Source organism: Podarcis liolepis, assembly GCF_965112155.1.
Source record: "Podarcis liolepis genome assembly, chromosome: 7".
NCBI classification, from domain to species: domain Eukaryota; kingdom Metazoa; phylum Chordata; class Lepidosauria; order Squamata; family Lacertidae; genus Podarcis; species Podarcis liolepis.
Genome location: NC_139561.1, coordinates 53454221 through 53475236, shown reverse-complemented (window position 1 = coordinate 53475236; position 21016 = coordinate 53454221). Strand labels below are relative to the sequence as shown.

Genomic DNA, 21016 nt, shown 5'->3' with positions numbered 1-21016 from the left:
GTTTTGAACATTGCTGATTTTATCTGTGGAATATATGTTTTCTGTTTTTCTTACATTTTTGGAAATTGTATTGCTTCTTATCTGTACTTTTAAATGTAAACCACAGAGATCGTTTTATTATTATATTAAACTGTATGTTTTTAGATGAATAAACTTTTTCTAAAAAAGAAAAGAAAGCTGAGATTCTTAGGAAGCTGGCTTGTGGTTTTTGCTGAATTTCATCTTTGTTTTCCTGTGCCACTGCAGAATTATGTCATATATGCACCTGTGGGTTATGGGTGCTGCTAAAACAACATTTGAGCTTTGCTCTTATGGAGGTTCTACCTTGAGCCCTGCATGGAGCTGTCCAAGGTCCTATTAAAATCTTGCCTTTGTACTGCTCTCAAAACAGCAAGCAATGAGTCACAATACAGAAATGCCTCTCTGGCTGCACTGCTTTAGAGTTCCTTAGTTCATTTAGCCATTCATTGAGTCATCCTTCATCATCAAGATCTTAAGGTAGCTGTCAGGGGTTCAGGAGCAGAGGCGAGGGCAAGGGAGGAAACAGAGAGCGAGGGGGAGGAGGCAGAAGAAAAGATGAGTGATGACGACGACCCGAGATCTCCGAGTCTTTCCAGTGAATCAGAAGATTCACAGAAAGGAGCACCAGTGGCCAGGGCAAGGGGGGAGCCTAGGGGGACACCCCAGGAAGATAGAGCCAGAGGGGACTCAGAGGGGAGCAGTTGGAAATCGGGACCAGCGTCACCGCCAGAGAGCAGGGAAGAGGAAGGGCGCCAGGGATCAAGCGCTGGCAGCTCACAACAGGGGGGAGGGCACGAGTCAGGAGTGGCCACACCTCCATCGGGGAGCGAAGAAACGGTCAGACGGAAAGTGGAAGGTTGGGCGCGCGCGCCAAGTTCAAATGCACAGGAAAGTGACGCAGTAGGCAGCCCGGAAAGGGAGCCAGGTCCTAAAGCCCGGCGCAAGGAGACAGGAGGGTCCGGGGGGTTGGCGTCAGAAGAATCCCGGAAGGAAGAGACCCCGGGGGGCAGAGGGACCCAGAGAAGAACAGTCAGGCGGAAAAGGTGGAGTAAGGCTAGGATATTAAGTTGGTGTACAAGGGGCGGAGATTCAGACGGAGCTTCGCCGATCTAAGCATAAGACGTAGGGTTGCACGCAGCAGCTTGAGAATGGAAACTGTAACTCAATAAAGACTTTTATTTAATGATCGCCGGCTAGCGTGATCCTCTGTGAGCTAGGATCTGGAAGCAACTCTGACAGTAGCGTATAGCAACGAAACAATAAATACAACAAAACCACATAAGCATTAATGGGAATGTTGAAGCCAAACTATTACATTAAAACCACAGCAGTGCATCTGATGTTGAGCAGCATCAAACATTCCCAAACGCTTAAGGAAAAGAGATGCATCTTAAGGCTCCATTGAAAGCTCAGCAGTTTTGACTCCAATCAAAATTCCTGGGGGATTCCTGGCTGAAGCGCCACCACTAAGAAGACCTCACACTGCAACACCCATGTGTTTCATCTGTCAACCAGGGTCCCTCAGCAGACATTAAGGCTGTGAGTGGCAAGCTCCGAAGGGGCATGCCTCCAGGTTTCTGGATCAAAAGTCATAACTACATGATTAACAAGTACTCAAGGAGCTATAGTTTCTGGAATGGACAAATTATTCCAGAAAGGTTGTATGTCTGCTGTTCCTTCTAAACAGCATTGGTCAGAGGCTGAAAGAGGGTCTCCTTAGTTTCACTATACCACTGTCTGACATGTGCAGTGTATATCCTCTTGTCTTTAATCTGCGCTTCCTCTTGCACCTCTGTCATATGCTCATATATGCAGAACAAACCTCCTATGGATGTGCTAACCAGTCTATTTGTCAATGAGAGCCTTACAGCTTTATTGCAAATGCTGCCACTGCCTTGTAAGGCAATTAAAAAAAACCCCTCCTGTCCTAGAATTTTTATTTTACTGGTTTTATTTATATGCTAGAGAACTGTTTGATTAACTCAGGCTCATTCTTGATTTGACTGATGGGTCAAATTTTAAGTGGATTATGGAGAAAAGAATAATTAAAAAGCCTTTCATTGCTGGAATTCTTAAGGCTGGTTCATAAATTCAGAAATAGCTTATGGTGCATTCTTTCAGAGTGCTGGCATGGGGTCAATTCCTAGATGCTTCCCCATGTCAAAAATCCCCAGCAAATGAAAACCTTGCTCATCAGGGAGAGAGGTAGCCTAAATTCCTTCTCTCTGTGAGTGGTTGTAGGATTGAAGCCTAAATGTATTTTTTCATAAAGCACAGATTTTTTAATGTGCTGTCTCTTAAAATATGCATTTTAGAATTAATTTTGTTACATGTTTTTGAGACAAGAACTGTGTTAGAACATTCAGGGAAGTGAGGAAGCTGGCAGATAACCAAGTTCTGATTTTCACATCAGTCTGGAGGTACTGATAATGTCAACTCATTCACAAAAATCAAATTCCTCAAGTATCTCTAAAGCTAAAGCATTAAAGGAAAAGGCTTAACTGTGACTTGAATGTGCCCAACTCAACAGATTCAAAACCCTTGTGTTTTGTTTTTTATTTGTTTTTTATTTTATTAATACCACTCTTCACCCAAATATTTGATTTGCTGCGAATTAGGCACAACATCTTTGGCTTCAAAAGAAGTACTATAAGGCCTGATTTAGCAGTAAGTTTACAACAGGGAGATGGAATTTCTGGTCTGTGGGCTTCAAACCTAGGTCCTGAGCCCTAGGTCACATATGATGTCAGATGTGAGAAATTTTAAGTTTTCTCCCACTCCCTCTTGGAATTCAAGCTGGGCTGCAAAGGAAAAACATTCAAGCTGCATTTGTAAAAGAAGAAAGGAAGAATTTAATGCGTACGTAGAGAGCACTCCTAATTAGTTTATGTCACCTGATATCATGGTGATGTCAGGTGATTGACAGGTGGGTAGCCTGCCCACTTGCTATAGTGGCCAACATGGGGTGGGCGAGTTCGGGATTCAGCATGCTTGCCAGATCCTGTTCACCGCTCCTGGTTTCCAAGATGCAAGTTACAAAGTTTAAAACAATCCAATTTTTTTAATCAACCAAGCCAGTATAAAAGTGGATAATAACCTTCCCAATTTTCTGTTTTCGTCTTAAATGCATGCCAGCCTTCCCCAAGTACTCTGCGGGTAGATTTGTCCAACTTGGTGGCCTCCAGGTATTGTTAGACTCCAACTCCCATCAGCCCCAGCCAGCATGTGCAATGGCCAGAGGTGATAGGAGGTGGAGTCTAGTAACATCTGGTGGGCCACAAGTTCTTTGCCCTTGATTTAGATGGTCCACTACATCCAGGGAACTATGGTCTATCTTCTGACCATACTGAACTATTAGAATCTGAGAACAGAAGGTTCATTGAAATTGCAGTCCCAGTCTAGATATTTAGCTGGCCTGTGCATGTCCTGTTTCAAACTGAATTCAAGGTATATTTTTCTCAGAATGAGGCCAACAATCTGCTTCCCTTGGCACTGGATTTTGGATTAGCAGATGTTCCTTATCAGCTAGCTGAGCAGCAAGGCTATTCTCACCCGCCTTTGGATTTTCTTCTCATTTTTAAAATATAGTTTTCATCCTGATAAGGCTTCCAGGATAGTATGTGATTGACAGCACTCACTTGCTGAATCAATTCCAAACCATATGTCTCATTCCCCCCACACACTTTGGCTTAAAACAGGGGTGGCTAACCTGTAGCCTTTCAGTCGTAGTTGGACTCTAGTTCTCATGAGCCTCAACCAGCATGACTATGATCTGGAATGGTGGAAGTTGCAGTCCAGCTACACCTGGCAGGCCAAAAGGTCAACCATTCATGGCGTAAAAGTCATGTCTTTGGGATCTAGCTAATATTTAATAATCTCTCCTGAGTCTGTTCTGGTTTCCCAAAGCCTGAATTTTTTTGCAGGACTACTGAGAGTTAATTTCCATGAGCACATGTTACTCTCAAGCTGATGCCACTGAAATGCTAAACGTGCAAAACTTCCTAAATAAAATCTAGCCTACTTTAGCTGAGAACAGTTCAGAGCACATCAGGAGCAAGTAATTGCTTAATCAGAATCCTAACCAAATTTATGAGGAAGACAGTGTAGGCAGAAAACAGAACACTACTTTCTGAAGAGCAGGAGTAATTGAATGTAGATGCAAGTTAATTAATTGGACTTTTGGTTACAGAATTTCACCTGCAGTTCAGTGTACATCACCAAATTGCATGAAGCAATGGACTTTTCTACTTGGTTTTATGATGGATAGAACCACTAATTTCTGTATGTATATTGATCATATGTGCAAGAATGCCCTGGAAACACCTGGCTCAGGTGTCAAAGGCCAGGGTAAAGAAGTATGTCTTTAACATTTGCTGAAAGCTGTATAGTAAGCCCTACACATCTCTGGGGAGAAAATTCCATGATAAAGGCTGCCACAGAGAATGTCTCCTTCTGGGCCACCACACCCTGAGTTTCTGAGGGTGGTGGAATAACCAAGAGGGCTCACTCTGCTAATCTTAACACCCAGGAGGATCTGTGGGGAAGGAGGAAATCTTTCAGATATTTGGGGCAAACTGGCAGCCATCTTCCTAGGAATACTAGGTTCCATTTGAACCAGTGTCTATAGACTTGGGCTGTGAGCTCTCCTGACCAAACGAGATCCCACCCAGAAAAACTGAGGAACCTCATATGAACAGGGACTTTAAAACCAGACTGGAGCAAAAACTCTACAATGAAGCACCCCTATCGAAAAAAGCTTCTTGGTTCAGAGATAGGTCTGCACCCTTAAAAAAGGAACATTAAACATTAAAGTTTAATATATAAATGTATATTAGGTGTATTAAGTGCATATTAGGCTAGCACTCAGCATGACTACAAATTCACTTTCAGTTTAATCAGCATTCCTGTTAGCATACCTAATTAAAGCATTTACTGAAATCATAACCATGATTTAATGGAGAGAATTATAAAGACCTTTAGAAAACACATTGTTAAAAACAACTGTTACATAATTCTGGAGTTCTGTAGCTTCTCAGCAAGGAAAAATATATCCCCCAAGGTCACTGACTGAGCCTTGATGTTTCTTCTGAGGATACATACTCTCAGGACCATACTTCATCTATTAAATTGTGAAATTAAAGTTCCCGTTTCTCAAAGATATAATAATAATAATAATAATAATAATAATAATAATAATAATAATAATAATATATTTATATCCTGTCCTCCCCAGCCAAAACTGGGTTCAGAGCAGCTAACAACAGTAAAAATAACACAGTTTACTTAAAATCACAATCAATTAATTGAAATACATTCTAAAATCAATTCATTCTAAAATCAATTCAGAGTCAAATTAATGGCAACCATTGGGCTAGAGTTCTATGAGGATTACAGAAGGAGGGGGTCAGACTGTGCCTTGGCCAAAAGCCTGGTGGGATAGCTCTGTCTTGCAGGCCCTGTGGAAAGATGTCAAGTCCCGCAGGGTGCTAGTCTCTTGTGACAGAGCATTCCACCAGATGGGGGCCCTGGCTCTGGTTGAGGCCAGCCTAACCTCCCTGTGGCCCAGGATCTCCAAGATGTTTTTATTTGAATACCATAAGGTCCTCCATGTGACATACCAGGAGAGGTGGTCCCGTAGGTACGAGGGTCCTAGGCCATATAGGGTTTTAAATGTCCTCCCCTGCCCAACACATTGTACTGTCAAAGTTCAAAAAATTTGGTGTCTATGGCCACATTCACACCATACATTTAAAGCACTATGATGCCACTTTAAACAGTCACAATACCCCCCCCAAAGAATCATGGGAACTGTAGTGTGTTAAGAGTGCTGAGATTCTAAACACCACCAGTCCCACCTAGCATGGCCAATGGTCAAGAAGTCATAAGACAGGAGTCATATTCAGCAACAGCAGTAGGGCCAAAAGATCCCCAGCATTTCAAGACTTAAGTTCTCCATAAATATATTTTCCTAGGCCTTTTCGTTCATAAAATTGAGCTGTGCTGGATTTTTGTTTTGCTGGTTTTAAAGTAGTTTGAGTATTTGACTCTCGTTTTATGTTATTGTTTTATACTGTTTTGATTTACACCCCCCTTCAATAGCATTTTGTATTAATATTTGAAAACTTCTAACATTGATGGGTAACAAAGGAAGAAGCAAATAAGCAAATAAATAAGCAAGCAAGCAAAGAGATGATAGATAGATAGATAGATAGATAGATAGATAGATAGATAGAAGCAGCCAAGGGAACAGAATGACAATTAAAAACAAAACAAAAAAACTACAAAGATTTTAGAAGAGAAAAGCACATCAAAGGCTCTTCCTTAATGTGTGTGAATCTCACATGGATTATGTTCCCACAGGGCTGTTCAAAATGCCAATCATCACCAGATCAGCATCAGCTGAAACTAATAAGCTTTCACTGCAACACCCCCCTCCCAAAAAAAACAGCAGCTTCACTGCAGCAGCCGCTGCTGTTGCAGGAAGCTGGTTGCACTGTGCAAAAGAGCCCCTCCACCACTGTTGCTTTCTGTAAGGGATGTCAGAGAATTCTAGCAAAAACAGAAACAGGATGGAAATTAATCTCATGAATATGATTGATATTGTTATTGTTGCTTACAGTCTGCAAATGATGTGTAATGGATTATTACCACCCCCCAAACCCTCCCCCCCACATTTGTATTGTTTTTCTTTTGTATTGAAATGAATGGGGTTGAATAACTTAATGACAACGTGAGTACATAACTTATTTTATTTGCATAATTAAATGCAGAAGTTATGTAATTTCACCACAGTGCATAGTGAGATTAATAACTGGGCGAAAGACAAGGCTTGCCACACCCACACACCCCCTTATTGTTAGCAATCTACTATATACAGTATTTCGGAAAGTGCTTTACTTGCCTGCCTGTCTATTTGTTATCTATGAGTTCAGCCACCTCTTGAGAAATTGTCATTCCTGAGAGGAGGGTGGTGGGCACTGTCCACCATTTTGAATTAAGATGGATAACTGACACATTCTTTTGGTGTGACTTCACCCTTTGTTTGACTTTGCTTGTCTCTTGAGATATTGTCACCAAACTTGGTACAAGGGTTCCAGGCACCATTTTGAATCAAGATGGCAGACTGAAATGCCATTTTGGTGTGACTTTGGATATTTTCTGACATAGGTTTGGCCTCCTCTTGAGATGTTGTCCCCAAATTTGGCATGAGAGTTCACAAGGAGAGAGTGGTGGTCTTCATCAATGTTTGGATGACACACACCATTTTTATTAAAGATGGCAGACTAAAATGTGAAAAATAAAACTATGTCCCCCATTATGCCTTGATACACATTGCTTAAGCTCACTAAATAAAGTATAGTGGTACCTCGGGTTAAGTACTTAATTCGTTCTGGAGGTCCGTTCTTAACCTGAAACTGTTCTTAACCTGAAGCACCACTTTAGCTAATGGGGCCTCCTGTTGCCGCCGTGCCACCGGAGCACGATTTCTGTTCTCATCCTGAAGCAAAGTTCTTAACCTGAGGTACTATTTCTGGGTTAGCGGAGTCTGTAACCTGAAGAGTATGTAACCTGAAGAGTATGTAACCTGAGGTACCACTGTATTCCAAATTCCTCAGCAAGGCATTATCTTTATTAGGACCAATCAAATCGTAACAGACGAGTGAGCAAGCTTTTGAGTTGCTCCAATCTTTTCATCAGAAGTTGATTGGAGAATTTGAAAGCTAGTACACTATTTTGATTGGCCTTAATAAATTATTGCCTGGCTGAGAATGTTTGGATTCCCCTTTTGGGCAAACCCAGCTACCTGTGATTTTTGTGTGCACCATTTGATCGCAGTCAGAAATGTATGTTAAAAAGTAATGATGAATCAACCTCCAAAACAATGAAAATTGTGTATAGATAGTTTATGAGTAGCAAGAGAAAGCTACATGTAAAATAAATGTATCTGTAGGCAAAAGTGGTAGCCAATATTGTGAAACAGTTGCAACATTTGTGCTAGACACCTTAAATTGTCCTGGATTGCATCCAGTTTTGTACTTCCTGAGAACACAAATGAAGAATTTCTCACAGATGGCAGTTTATAGGCTCTTGGTTGATTTTTCAAAACTATGCTAATATTGTTCATCTGGTATAGCTCTTCTACAAGAACATAATCAATTGTGCTCTGCCACAAAAGTTTTCGTTGCTTATATTTTGTTGTTTCAAAATATAAAAAGGCAAATATAAAGGGGTAGTTCCAAAAGATAAAAGGAGGTGACTGCATGTTACAGCTGTAGCAACATTTTTTTTTTTACACAACTTTAGCCACAGCTTTTGTCTACCTATAGGTAATTTTTTCTTTGATATTCACACATCATTTTTAGGCACGGTTTTCACCCTTTTTGGAACCCCTGTGATTTTTGTTTGTTTGTCTTCCTTATTTGGGGGACCTACTCCTCTCTTTGGCTTTGAGGGGGATGTAACCTATTACCATGTCACATGAAAGAACTGTGTCAGGTGTGTGTTTGCTGTCTGCTCTGTTTGTAATTTATCATTTACCTTTTTGTAAGAAAGCTCTTTCAGCAACAGAGCCACAGCTGTTAAGCAGCCTAGCAGAGGAGCTTAGTTCTAGGAAGTCATTCTGGTTTGATCTAACAAATGACCTCTCGCAAAGGACCCAAAGCCAATTTGTTCCTCCACTAGGGTGATTTTTCTTCCCATTCATCATGGGGGTGGCGGGGGGGGGGGGAGAGGGCCAAGCCTCTCCCCTATCTCCCACCTGCTGGGCTTATGAAGTGGCAGTTCTGTTATCATACACCACAGGCTTAGGTTCGCTCTGTTATCTGCTCTTGCATCAACTTTCGTTTGCTCAGGCTGTCCCTGGCACACAGCACAGCATTATATCTGCTTCTTTCCTTCTCCTAAGTGTAATGCAAATTGAAGTTTTATAATCTCAGTTAATAGTTGCTCGAGGGTTTCCTTAAATAGTTTCTGTGCCCTCAGGGCCATCTCAAAGCCCAAACCCTATCATTCAAAACCAAGAGTAATTGCATTTTCTTCATTTGAAATGCACAAAACGTTTCACATTATTAAATATACATGACTGGTGGGAGGGAGGGAAGTGTTGACCTGGGGTGGGTGGGGAGTAGCAAAACTCAGATCCCAGGGCCAAACTTAGATCTCCAGACCTTTCTTTTTCTGGGTCTCAGGACTCCCACCAAGCTGCTCCTTAGCCTGGCCTCACCCCTCACTAGTTTCCCTTTTGCACACACACCCTTGAATGTTTTTGCCCGGCTGGAATGTGCCCTAATAATGCTTGCTGGATGAAGGATGCATGCTAGCATGTGTAAAAGCTAGTCTACCACACAAAGGTAACATTTACATTTGTTGCGCCACCTACTGGCCAAACCAAGCACTGGAAGGGTCTATAAAAGGTGCCACACACCTGGCCAAGGCATATCTGAGGACTCAAAATTTTGTAAAACAAAATTTATATCCCCCTTCCTTGACTGAAAGCCTTCTAAGCAGTCTACAAAGGTAAACTAAAAGATTTATTAAAAATACCAGTAAAAACAAACACCCAAAACAAATGAACATAAAGTTTAAATGCCAATAAAATAAGCTATTTAAAAAACAATTATACCTTACAAAATGACATGCCAAAATAGCAGTCCTGAGTAAGCTTGCTGAAACAAAAAATAGCTTTTAGCAGGTGTGGAAAATAATGCAGTGGAGATACCTGCCTAATATCAATACACAAGAGAGTTCCTAAGAGTTGGTACCTCCACCACAATGAGCACCACAATCAATTCTGCGCAGGTACAGAAGCGTTATTATTAGGTGGCAGTTGTAAAGTACCACTTCAGTTGCCACGTCAACTGAAGCAGTTGAATGGGCACATATGGGCTAGTAAAGTTGTCCCAAGCTGCTGAAGGCTTTATATAGCACAGTGGTACCTTGTTTCTTGAACGGCTTGGCTCCTGAACAAATCAGCTCCTGAATACCGCAAACCCGGAAGTAAGTGTTCTGGTTTGCGTATGTTTTTCAGAAGCTGAATGTCCGACGCGGCTTCCGCTTGAGTGCAGGAAGCTCCAGCAGCCAATCGGAAGCTGTGCCTTGGTTTTTGAACCATTTTGGGAGTCAAACAGACTCCTGGAACAGATTAAGTTTGAGAACCAAGGTAGTAGTACCACCTTGAATAACAAATTGGCAGCCAGGACAGATCTCTGAGCAGGGGTGCAATATGCTGACAAGATCTCACTCCTGTCAGCACTTGCACTGCAGCATTCTGCACTAACTGCAGTTTCTGGATCAAATGCAGGGAAAGTCTCACATTGTATGCACTGCAGTACAGTGGTACCTCGGGTTAAGAACTTAATTCGTTCTGGAGGTCCGTTCTTAACCTGAAACCACTCTTAACCTGAAGCACCACTTTAGCTAATGGGGCCTCCCACTGCTGCTGCGCCGCCAGAGCACGATTTCTGTTCTCATCCTGAAGCAAAGTTCTTAACCCGAGGTACTATTTCTGGGTTAGTGGAGTCTGTAACCTGAAGCGTATGTAACCTGAAGCCCCTGTAACCAGAGGTACAACATTAATTCATTCTTGAAGTTACCAATCTCTGGTCTATTGCTGTCAACCTACCCCGATTGACAAATGGCTGCCGCTGATAAAAGGTGCTCCTGGCCACCAAGGCCACTTGGGTCTTCAGTGACCAAGTTGGACCCAGAAGCAGCTCAGGTAGTGATCCAGCTCCTTCAGGGATAGTACAACCTCATTCGGGGCAAGCAGTTGGCCAGCTTCTCAGAAATAGAAGCCACTCAGCCACAAGATTCCTCGAAGTCATACTGTTTATTAAGCTTATCTTCCAGATAGTTTGCGTAGGAACAGCACTGAGAAGTATTAGAGGTTAGCTGACCTTCATAGCATGCTCTTTGTGAAGAATTTCAGCCTGGTTTAGATCTACCAGAGTGTAATGAAGGCAAATGGCATCTCTCAGCTTAGGTTGGAAGTATAGATTTTCTTTTTGGTGCATCAGGAGTTCATTCCTTTGCAAGCCAATAAAAAATATTTAACTGCATTCAGCTTGTATGCCAGCTTCTCGCTCCTTGCAGGATATATTTTCCCCAGGAGATCAATTCCACTTACGATCAAGCTGAAGGTCAAACTACACTGTGCCTTTGGAGGGTTCTGAAATGAGAAAATGGACCCAAACAGTCCAGAACTTGGGATTAACTCATTGTGGCCTTCAAGAATTTCAGATGGTATTTTACAGATAATGATGGGAAGATTCCTTTGACAGCTACTGTAGAGTCATGGAATAAAGTATTGTGCTAAAGTCCCCCTTTAACTATCAGGCTGGCTAGGCAATCTTAAAGCAACCAGTGTCCTGTTTTAGGGGAAATAAATAAATAAATAAAATATTACTTATACCCCACCCTTCTGGCCGGGCCTCCCCAGTCATACTGGGAAACTCCCAACAGAATATTAAAAACACGATAAAACATCAAACATTAAAAACTTCCCTAAATATGTCCTAGTTTAGTAGTAGAGCATCATGCAGGAAGTCCCAGGTTCAATCGTTATCATTTCTAGATAGGAATGGGAGAGACCCCTGCCTGAAACCCAGGAGAGCTGCTGCCAGTCAGTGTACATTACTGAGCTAGATGGACCAATCAATGATCCGACTCAGTATAAGCTCCTTATGTTCTTCCAGCTTAGGTTCCCAGGAGAGGGCAGAATGAGGGTGGGGCACTCAATAGTAGGACAGCAGTGACATGCTGGAGAGCAGGGGCAGAGCAAGGCAAGACCAGCCAAATCCAGTAGACACTGTCAGCTCCCAGCCAGGGTGGCAGGGCAAAGAGGCAGATTTTCAGCACCTTGGAGAGCATACACTGACCTGACACCAGGTGCAGGCTTGCCAATGGGCAATGCTGGTTGGGAATTGTTGTCTAAAACAACCGGAGGGCACCACATTGGAAGGGGGACTACTTTCAACTAATGGTGCAATGAACAGTGCAATCATATACATGTTTATTCATAAGTAAGCCCCACCATCTTCAACGGGGCTTACTCCCTTGTAAGTGAGGATTGTAGTCTTATAGACCAAGTTACAGTAGATACTTCTGATGTAATTTTCATATTAATCATTCAAGAATAAATTATCCTTTTCTATGAGAACAACTGTTTGATATACAGAAGTTTGAAACGAGTTAATTTGATGCCCAATGAGAGTAATTGGTTTAGCTGATGAAAAACAGTTAGCTCAACGATTTTTTTTCAAGTATAGCATAAGATGCAGGAAGTGATAATTAGCTAAGCAAATTGATTATTAAAGGATTGAGGATCAGAAAGATTTGTAGTTAACTTGTTAAATTGACTTTGACCCAAGCTTTGCTTAATAAGGGCGGGGAGAATTTATTCATAGCAGCATCAAATAAAGAATGAATGTCTGAAATAATTAAAGCAGTGGTAATCAATGTGGGGCCTTCCAGGTGTAGCAAGACTCCAACTCTCATCAGCCCCAGCTACCATGACCAATGGTGGATGGAAAATATAAAAGTGTTATAAGTTTTATTTTATTTTATTTTAGTAATTTTAATAAAATATTTCTATGCTGCTTTTCATTTTCATAAAAAAAATGCAACACTGGTTCACACCATAAAACATAACAATACCCACTTAAAAATAAGCTTTGATAAAATCAGTAAAATCCTCAGAATGACCAAGGACATCAGGAACCCGCCTTCGTAATACTAAGGGTCACAGAAAGCCTAGGTAAAAAGGTAAATTTTCAGCAGGTAAGGGAAGATGCCCATAGTAGGTGTTCATTCAATGGGGAGAGCACTCAGCGTGGTAGGTATCACAACAAGAAGGCACTGCCCAAACACTCCCTGCCCTACCCCAGAATGGACCTCCATAGGTCATGGTATAGCCAGGAGGGTCCCACCTGCAGACTGCTGTGACCTGGGAGAAAGTGGTCCCTCAGACAACCTGGTCCTGAGTTATTTAAGACTTTATATATCAAAAGTTAACAACTTAAAAGTTTGCTCAGTAGCTAATTGGCAGCCACCGCAGCTCCTTCAGCACAGACATCATTTGCAGGACAGAAGACGAGCTACTGAGCCATCCATCAACATTTTAGTGTGAATTTCTCCTAGTAAGCACATTTCTGTATGGAAGTTTCCATAATATACACATTTTTGCAAATGGTACAATGCACCTTTGCATTTTATTTTCCCTAATGTATTTCCTTGGCTGGAGAACTGCACTGCAAATTTCTGAGAAGAATGAATGTGAAAGGAAGGCTGTGTTTCAGTTGTGGATTGCTTCAGAAGTGCAAATTCGGTAGTTTCAGCTTTAAAGAGGAACAGAATCAGATTTCTTCCCCATCCCTGGGCAGCCCCATGGCATGTTGCAGTAATGGAGTCTTGAAGTTACCAGTTAATGGAACTTGGGGGCTAGGCAACCCCCGTCCATGCTTGAATGAATATGATGGTGGCTGCTGAGCTCATTCTCCAAGCTGTCTGCCAGAAAATCTCTTTGTTACAGCCATCATGCCTCACCTATTACCGTATTTTTTGCCCTATAGGACGCACTTTTCCCCCTCCAAAAATGAAGGGGAAATGTGGGTGCGTCATATGGGGCGAATACAGGCTTTCACTGAAGCCTGGAGAGCGAGAGGCTCTCGCTCTCCAGGCTTCAGGAAGCTCTGCGCGACCCTCCGGAGCCGGCACCAAGCCGCACCGGCCTCCGGAAGGTCGCGCAGAGCTGCCTGCCCTCCCGGGGTCCTTGCAGCTCTGCGCGACCTTTGGGAGCCCAGTGCCAAGCTGCGCCGGGCTCCGGAGGGTTGTGCAGAGCTGCCTGCATTTCTAAGCCTCGGGCGCGCTGAAGAGCGCGCCCGGGCTTCGCACAGCTGTCCGCAAGCCTGGGGAGACCGGCGAGCCTCCCTAGGCTTGTGGATAGCAGGCTGTTCTGGGGGCTGGGGTCGGGGGAAGCTTGGGCTTCCCCCGCGCCAGCCCCGTGCCCGGGGGGGAAATATTTTTTTTCTTTATTCCCCCCCCAAAAAAACTAGGTGCGTCCTATACGGCGGTGCGTCCTATGGGGAGAAAAATATGGTAATTGGCGGCCAGAGGAGTATGGGGCTCTCAAAGGATTTGGCCCTTGGTCCCTAGCGGCAGGTCTCAGTCTAATGTGCTAATTTTAAATGCTTTACACACTGCTTAATAGTTTCTAAACAGTGTACAGTTGGGATACAAAAGGAATATAGCATTCAAACAATTAAAAGCAACTATAAATTTGTGGCGGGGGGCACACCTCTCTTTAAATGCCTGTTGACATTTTTAAAAAAGTCTTCACCATGCACTGGAAGCGCAATTGTGTGTGTGTGTGTGTGTGTGTGTGTGTGTGACCTACAAAACTGAACACACAGCTGCGGTTTGATACAAGCCATGTGTCTGAATCATGGAGGACCACTAAGAGTGAGTCTCCTGTGGACCACATTGATAGGGCAGAGTTATAAGATATCATGCAGTCCTCAAGCTATCATGGACTCAAGTTGTTAAGGGCCCTGTAAATGAATACCTGGCCTCTTAGAAGAACTAGGGCTTCTCTGATTCAGAATTTATATTTCATTTCTGTAGCTGCACACACATTCTCATTATTTTTTTATGTAGACCAAAAAAATAAAAAATGCTAGCGCAAGGCAGGCAACACAGCTGCCCCAATTTTCTTTAAACTGATGTCTCTATTTCAAGTCACTTCCAATTTTGTTTCACCCGCTCTGCATTTGGAAAAAAAGGGGGATTGTCAATATTATCTGGGTTCACCTCTGGCTAACATGCGATTCTGAAACATCTCAGATGGCTTCCTACAAATTAGATCGCTTAATAGCTTGGAGCTTCATTTGTCCAGGGAATGTGTGCCTGACTAGTGTACATCAGCAGGTTTCATTTAGGATGCTGAGTAGCAATTTCTTTCCTCTCCGTTTTTCTGCAGGGGGGAGCATGTTCCACAGAACCTGAGACGCTGAAAGTGTTCCTTGAACAGCTTTATTTTTAGGTTGACGATAGCTATGGATGAATCAAGGCAGCAGAGATATCAGAATGATAAATATACCGGATGATGATACGCTGGAGGATGTTGCTACAGGCAACAATGTGGGGAAATGTAGAACAAAGTGAAGAAATAAATAAGGGAAAAGGGATCTCTACCCTTGATTCTCCCCTCCCTCATATTTTGAAAATAAATCTATTTTTATGGGTTATAAAAACGGCTAGCTGTGTTTCAGTTCATGTATTTTTTCAGGATGCATCAAGTATGAGAGAGGGGGAGAGGCAGGGTGGTGGGGAGTTCAGCAAGGTGTGAACACACTAGCACCAGGTTTGCTCAACTGCTGCATTTGCACCACGCACCCTTCCCTGCCGCCTCCCACTCTCTCCCAGTAAGAAACAGTGAGCCACCTGCTGGGAACCTAGCATTGCAGCCACACCTCAGCCAGTGAGGGTGCTTATGCATATGACAGGCAGGTTGTCTTCATTCGCTTGGTAGGTTACCATTTTTTCCACTTCTGTGCTAGGTGGTTTGGGGAACCCTAACACAATATAGTCTTGGATTTGCTAGCTAGGAATTCTAACTGTTACCTGATGTGTTTAGAGCGCACTGTCTCCTGGGCATTGGCGAGTGAAGTCTAACAAAGCAAGGCTATGCTTGAAGCAGATCTGATGAAAAAAATGCCCTTTCAACATACTTTGGTGTTACACCCAGGGTGGTGTGTGCATGTGTGTAAAAAGAAAAAAGAAAAAAAGCAACTCCTAAGAGCAACAAAGTAGAAAGATGCTAATTTTGCAAGTCCCAGTGGGGCAGAAAAGTCATTTTTGAAACAGCCTCAGATAGATGAAGCTGATCATTGAGGAAATATCATGTTTTTTTCTAATGACTGATCTTGTTAGTTTGTCAAGGAGCAATTTTGTCAGGGCCACTGGTTGCTTTCAAAGTGTCACTTACAGCTTTTGATAGTGCTTCCCATATTTATTCCACAAGAGTGGGTAGGTGACCTAGGGATTGTCTCCAGCTCTTACTCAGCAATTTGGGTGAACTGTTGTGGTGGTGGTTTTCCCTCCAAACTTGGATCTGTATATTTGGATCTCTTCAGTTTAAACTCTAAGACCAAGTTACTATATTTTGTAGTATACTTTATGATGCAGCAGCATCTCTTAACTTTATGTATATCATGTGTTTTAATTATCTTGTGCCTTGAGGCAATAAAACACTTTATACTGAACTGTGTGGACAAGGATTTTTCTTCACCGTCAAATCTGGAAAAGCTGACAACTGGAAAAGGAGAAGACCCTGAAGCTTTGCTGGGCTACTCTGGTAGAGGTGCAATATCAAAAGGCAATCACCATTGTACCATTTTTCTAGTTTCCCTAACTGAGCGCTAACTTTGAGGTAGAAGGCACCAACTATGCTTTGAACTGAGGGTTCACAGTTTTGTGTTTTTGTTTTTAAGGAGTCCCAATGATAGAATTGCAAGTTCAAAAGACAGATTGTAGCCTGCATGCACGGCAGCACTTGAAACTGTTAAATCCTATGAGGCTGCTAGTTCAGAGAATTCAGTCAGCTATCTATTCATCACAACCTTCTGACATATTACTAAAATTTTAGGCATTCCTTAAGAACAAATGACATAGTTATTTACTTGGGGTGATGTACTATATATATCAACCTATCATCTATATCTATATATCTATATCTATATCTATATCTATATCTATATCTATATCTATATCTATATCTATATCTATATCTATATCTATATCTATATCTATATCTATATCTATATCTATATCTATATCTATCTATCTATCTATCTATCTATCTATCATCTATCTATCTATCTATCATCTATCATCATCATTTATCATCTATCTTCATATAGACACACATACATACATTTCTCTTTTTAGGATTCTCTAATGCCATTGTTCTTCCTGTCTTTGTTTTATTGAACTTGCCTGTCCCATCTCCAAAGCTTTGCTCCACTGAGCAGAGCAAATTCCCAAGGACTAGCAGCTTTGTTTACCCCAAACGGTATGGGATTTCTCTTCAGGTCTCAGTGGGTCTGGCTAAATACACTACTCTGCCCGGGGAAATTTACGTACCCTGGTTTGCAAGGTGATTCAATGCCTCTTTGCTTTTGACAGAAGGAACTTAGTAAGATGCCAACAACAACAATGACATGTATCTGAAAGCTTCATATATGTAGTGGTTAGAGCGTGAGACTAGGACCTGGGGCACCATGATTCACATCCCCACTCACAAATTTTTGACTGGGTGACCAGTCAGGAGGGGAGTGGAGAAGCATGTATACCACCTTCAGCTCCTTGAAGAACAGGGTGGGATGTAAATGAAAAAAATGAAATTAAATGAAATATAGACAAGGTTCTTCAGCTCAGCACTCGTATAGAAATAGAGTCGAAATAACAAAAACAAATGCCCCCTAGTTATCCTTTGGTTCTTGTGCCATGTCCCTTGGCATTACCCCTTCCCCTGTTCTTCTTTCACTAGATTCAACCCAGTTCTTAAAATTCAGGCACTCCACTAGCATAAGATTCCCTTTGGCTCTTTTTCACATCCTCCTCCAAGCAGTTGAACTCCAGAGGAATATAAAATCCAGCAGCCTTTATTGATATTCAAGGCAGAATAGGTTTTGTTTATCTAGGGCAGAATCACGCATACCACCATGACATTTACTCGTAGCAAGTAAAGGTGTGTGTCTGCTTGTAGGGAAGATGCAGAATTTTCATTTTTAAAGCAGTTAAAAACAATAACCCAGCCATGAAAGCCGTTTTTGTTAACAACACAAGAGAATTTACCGTAACACCATATTACTTTCACAAAACAATATGTACCCAGTGCAAACTCCCACATTGCAAAAATGGAGGGGTGCTTTGAACGCCGACACAGCAACTCCGTACCCAGGCAGGAATAATTGGCTTTTCCAATAAAACAGAACTTCAGCAAGTATTCCTGCAGCTGACATTACTGATCAGAACAACAGAAATCTCTCTTGCTTCTGACAAAAGCTTTTATAAAAGAAAAGGCAAATGTGTGGGAGAACTGCATGCTAAAGAGATGTCAGGACTCCTTCAGCTTCTTATTTTGGTGTACACATCAAAAAGTTACTATTACAGCACAATCAGGAAGCAGCAACAAATATTTATTGCTTTTTTTGGGGGGGGGACTGGTGCAGCTGTAAAACTATCACTGCCCATCCATACGTCTGCATACTTTCCATCTGCTCTACCTGTATAATTGTAAAAGAAAGATATTGCAAAAGCATCCATTTCCAGGACACTGCACTAAAGTCTTCAGTACTGTCTCAGCCTGAGCCTGTGACATCCAATGTTGTTGTTGTTTAGTCATTTAGTTGTGTCCAACTCTTTGTGCCCCATTGACCAGAGCACGCCGGGCACTCCTGTCTTCTACTGCCTCCCACAGTTTGGTCAAACTCGTGTTGGCAGCTTCGAGAACACTGTCCAACCATCTCATCCTCTGTCATCCCCTTCTCCTACTGCTTGGGAAACAGGGGCTCAGGAAACAATACAATCTTCTAACAACTGCCAACTTCCTTTGATATGGAGTTTTATTTCCATGAAATGTGTGTGTGTGTGTGTGTGTGTGTGTGTGTGTGTGTATATATATATATATATATATATATATATATATATATATATACACACACACACATGTTGGATGCTACATACCATAACACACATTGGGAGTCCAGCAAGATGTTCTTGCCGTTGTGTGCCTCTGTCAACCGGGTGCCTCCAGATGTTTGGATTATAGCTCCCTTCAGCCCAGTGGTTGGTGAATTGGCTTCCACAGTCACTTACGGACTCACTGTTAAGACCATGTTCATGAAAGACAATCTTACTCAGCTACCAGTGACCGCCAAAGACGAAGACTAAGAATAGTGATTTCTCAATCCACTAACTTTGCACACAGAATTTCAGGTACGGTAGTTGTTCTCCTATCGTTCACATGGCCAATTAGCCCATGAAGAAAACCAGTGTGAACAAAAGGAATCCTTAAGAGGGCTTAAAGAATTGTCTGTGTGTGTGAAAGAAAGACTTACTTGGTGTTGTCTGAATCAATGGTATGGAAAAGCTTTTCAAGTTCTTCCTCGTTAAGAGTTCCATCGGAGAAGAAAGCCTGGAATTCCTCCAAGGACAATTTCCCATCATCTGCAAGCAAACAGAAGGTATCACAAGCAAGTTAAACACACACACACACATCCTAAGGAGGGAAACACATCCAATAAGACCATAAGAAGGAGCCTACTGGATCAGGCCAATGACCTAACCGGTAAAGTATCCTGTTCCAAGAGTGGCAACCCAGGTGCTAACCTGCAAGTAGGACCCAAGCACAAGAGCTCCCTCCCTTCCTGTGGTTTCCAGCAACTGGTATTCAGAAGGATATTGCCTCTGTCCATGGAGGCAGAGCATTGCCTCCACAGTCCATGGAGCATAGCCTCCATTGCTGCTAGTAGCCATTGACATTAAGTTATCTCATTGTCTTTTAAAGTCATTCAAGCTGGTAGCCATCACTGCCTCCTGATCTAATGATCTATCCATGACAACTGAGTGATCATCATCTCCTCCACCCTCCAGACCACTCCTGAATCCCATCTGGATGAAACACTAAATTAAGGGTGTGATTTTCCTAATTTGTGGGCCCCTGTAAAACTCAGCATGGATAATGCATGTCTAGGACACCCATTATAGCACTCAACAGTCCACTCAACATCTTCTAAAGCAAAATGAAATGCTTGCCAATTGCAATAATTCACACATTCAGCTACGAGTCATCATAAGACTGAGCAATGAGCTTCTACAGATAACTGGACATCACATGTAATTTGATCTAATTTAAAAGTATTTCTAAACTGCTTAATATTTTAAAAATCTCTAAGCAGTGTACACTATAAAAATGACATCCATTAAAGCAAAAATACAACCTAAAATAACAAATCAATAAAAGATCCTTTACCTTTACCCTCTTTACCTTATGGAAAACAGGGACAGTCGTTAGACGATGTCAGAAGCAAACAATGGCTGCTGCTACATATATGACACAGGGAAATGGTAGTTTTGTGCAGGTAAGATTGGATTTTCATTGAGCATGAAAACAAAGCATTAAACTCTCTTCTACCTCACCACAGTCCCAATCCATTCAACATGCATTTCTTTATCAATGCATTAAAGATTCCCTCCCTCCCTCCCATGCAAGTAATGGGTCCTTTAGTTTTTAAAGAAAACATCATCAATTGCTATTCTGAAAACATCAGTACAGAAATATCACCAACACTTAACACTGATCATTTAAAAGCAAGTCAGGAAATGGATGGAGAAAACCCTAAAAGCTGTTTCCCATCTGCATCAGTTCAAGATAATTCGAAAGAAATAGAACTGATCCAACCAATGCCTGTGTTTTTAAAAGTGCATTGCGAAGGCAGGCGTGTGTGTGTGTGTGTGTGTGCGTGCGTGTGTGTGTGTGTCAGTTCTAGTGTTGAAGCAATGATTCTTCAACATCAGCTTCATTGGACTGGTCATATTGTGCGGATGCCTGATGATTGTCTTCCAAAGCAACTACTCTATTCTGAACTTAAAAATGGAAAGTGTAATGCTGGTGGTCAACAAAAGAGATTTAAAGACTGTCTTAAGGCAAATTTTTAAAAAATGTAGTATAAACACCAACAACTGGGAAACACTGGCTGGGAAACAGTTGAAGAACAGCCTTTACCAAAGGTGTCATGGGCTTTGAAGACACTCGAATTCAGGACGAAAGGGAGGAACGTGCTAGGAGGAAGGCACGCTTGGCAAATCCAGACTGTGATCAACTCCTGCCCGGAATCCAATGTCCTCACTGTGGAAGGACGTGTGGATCCAGAATTGCCTCCGCAGTCACTTACAGCAGGCATGTCCAAAGTCTGTTTTGGGGGCCCACCAGTCG

The 21016-nt window shown here is 42.2% G+C and overlaps 1 protein-coding gene across 1 annotated transcript in view; it reads right to left on the bottom strand.

Moving 5' to 3' along the window:
• Window positions 1–21016, bottom strand: part of NECAB2 (N-terminal EF-hand calcium binding protein 2) — a 141223-nt gene that overhangs the window by 74937 nt on the left and 45270 nt on the right. The window contains exon 3 of the mRNA XM_083515094.1: window positions 19140–19248. Within this exon, the coding sequence (XP_083371220.1) occupies window positions 19140–19248 (109 nt within the window). The remainder of the gene's footprint in view (window positions 1–19139; window positions 19249–21016) is intronic.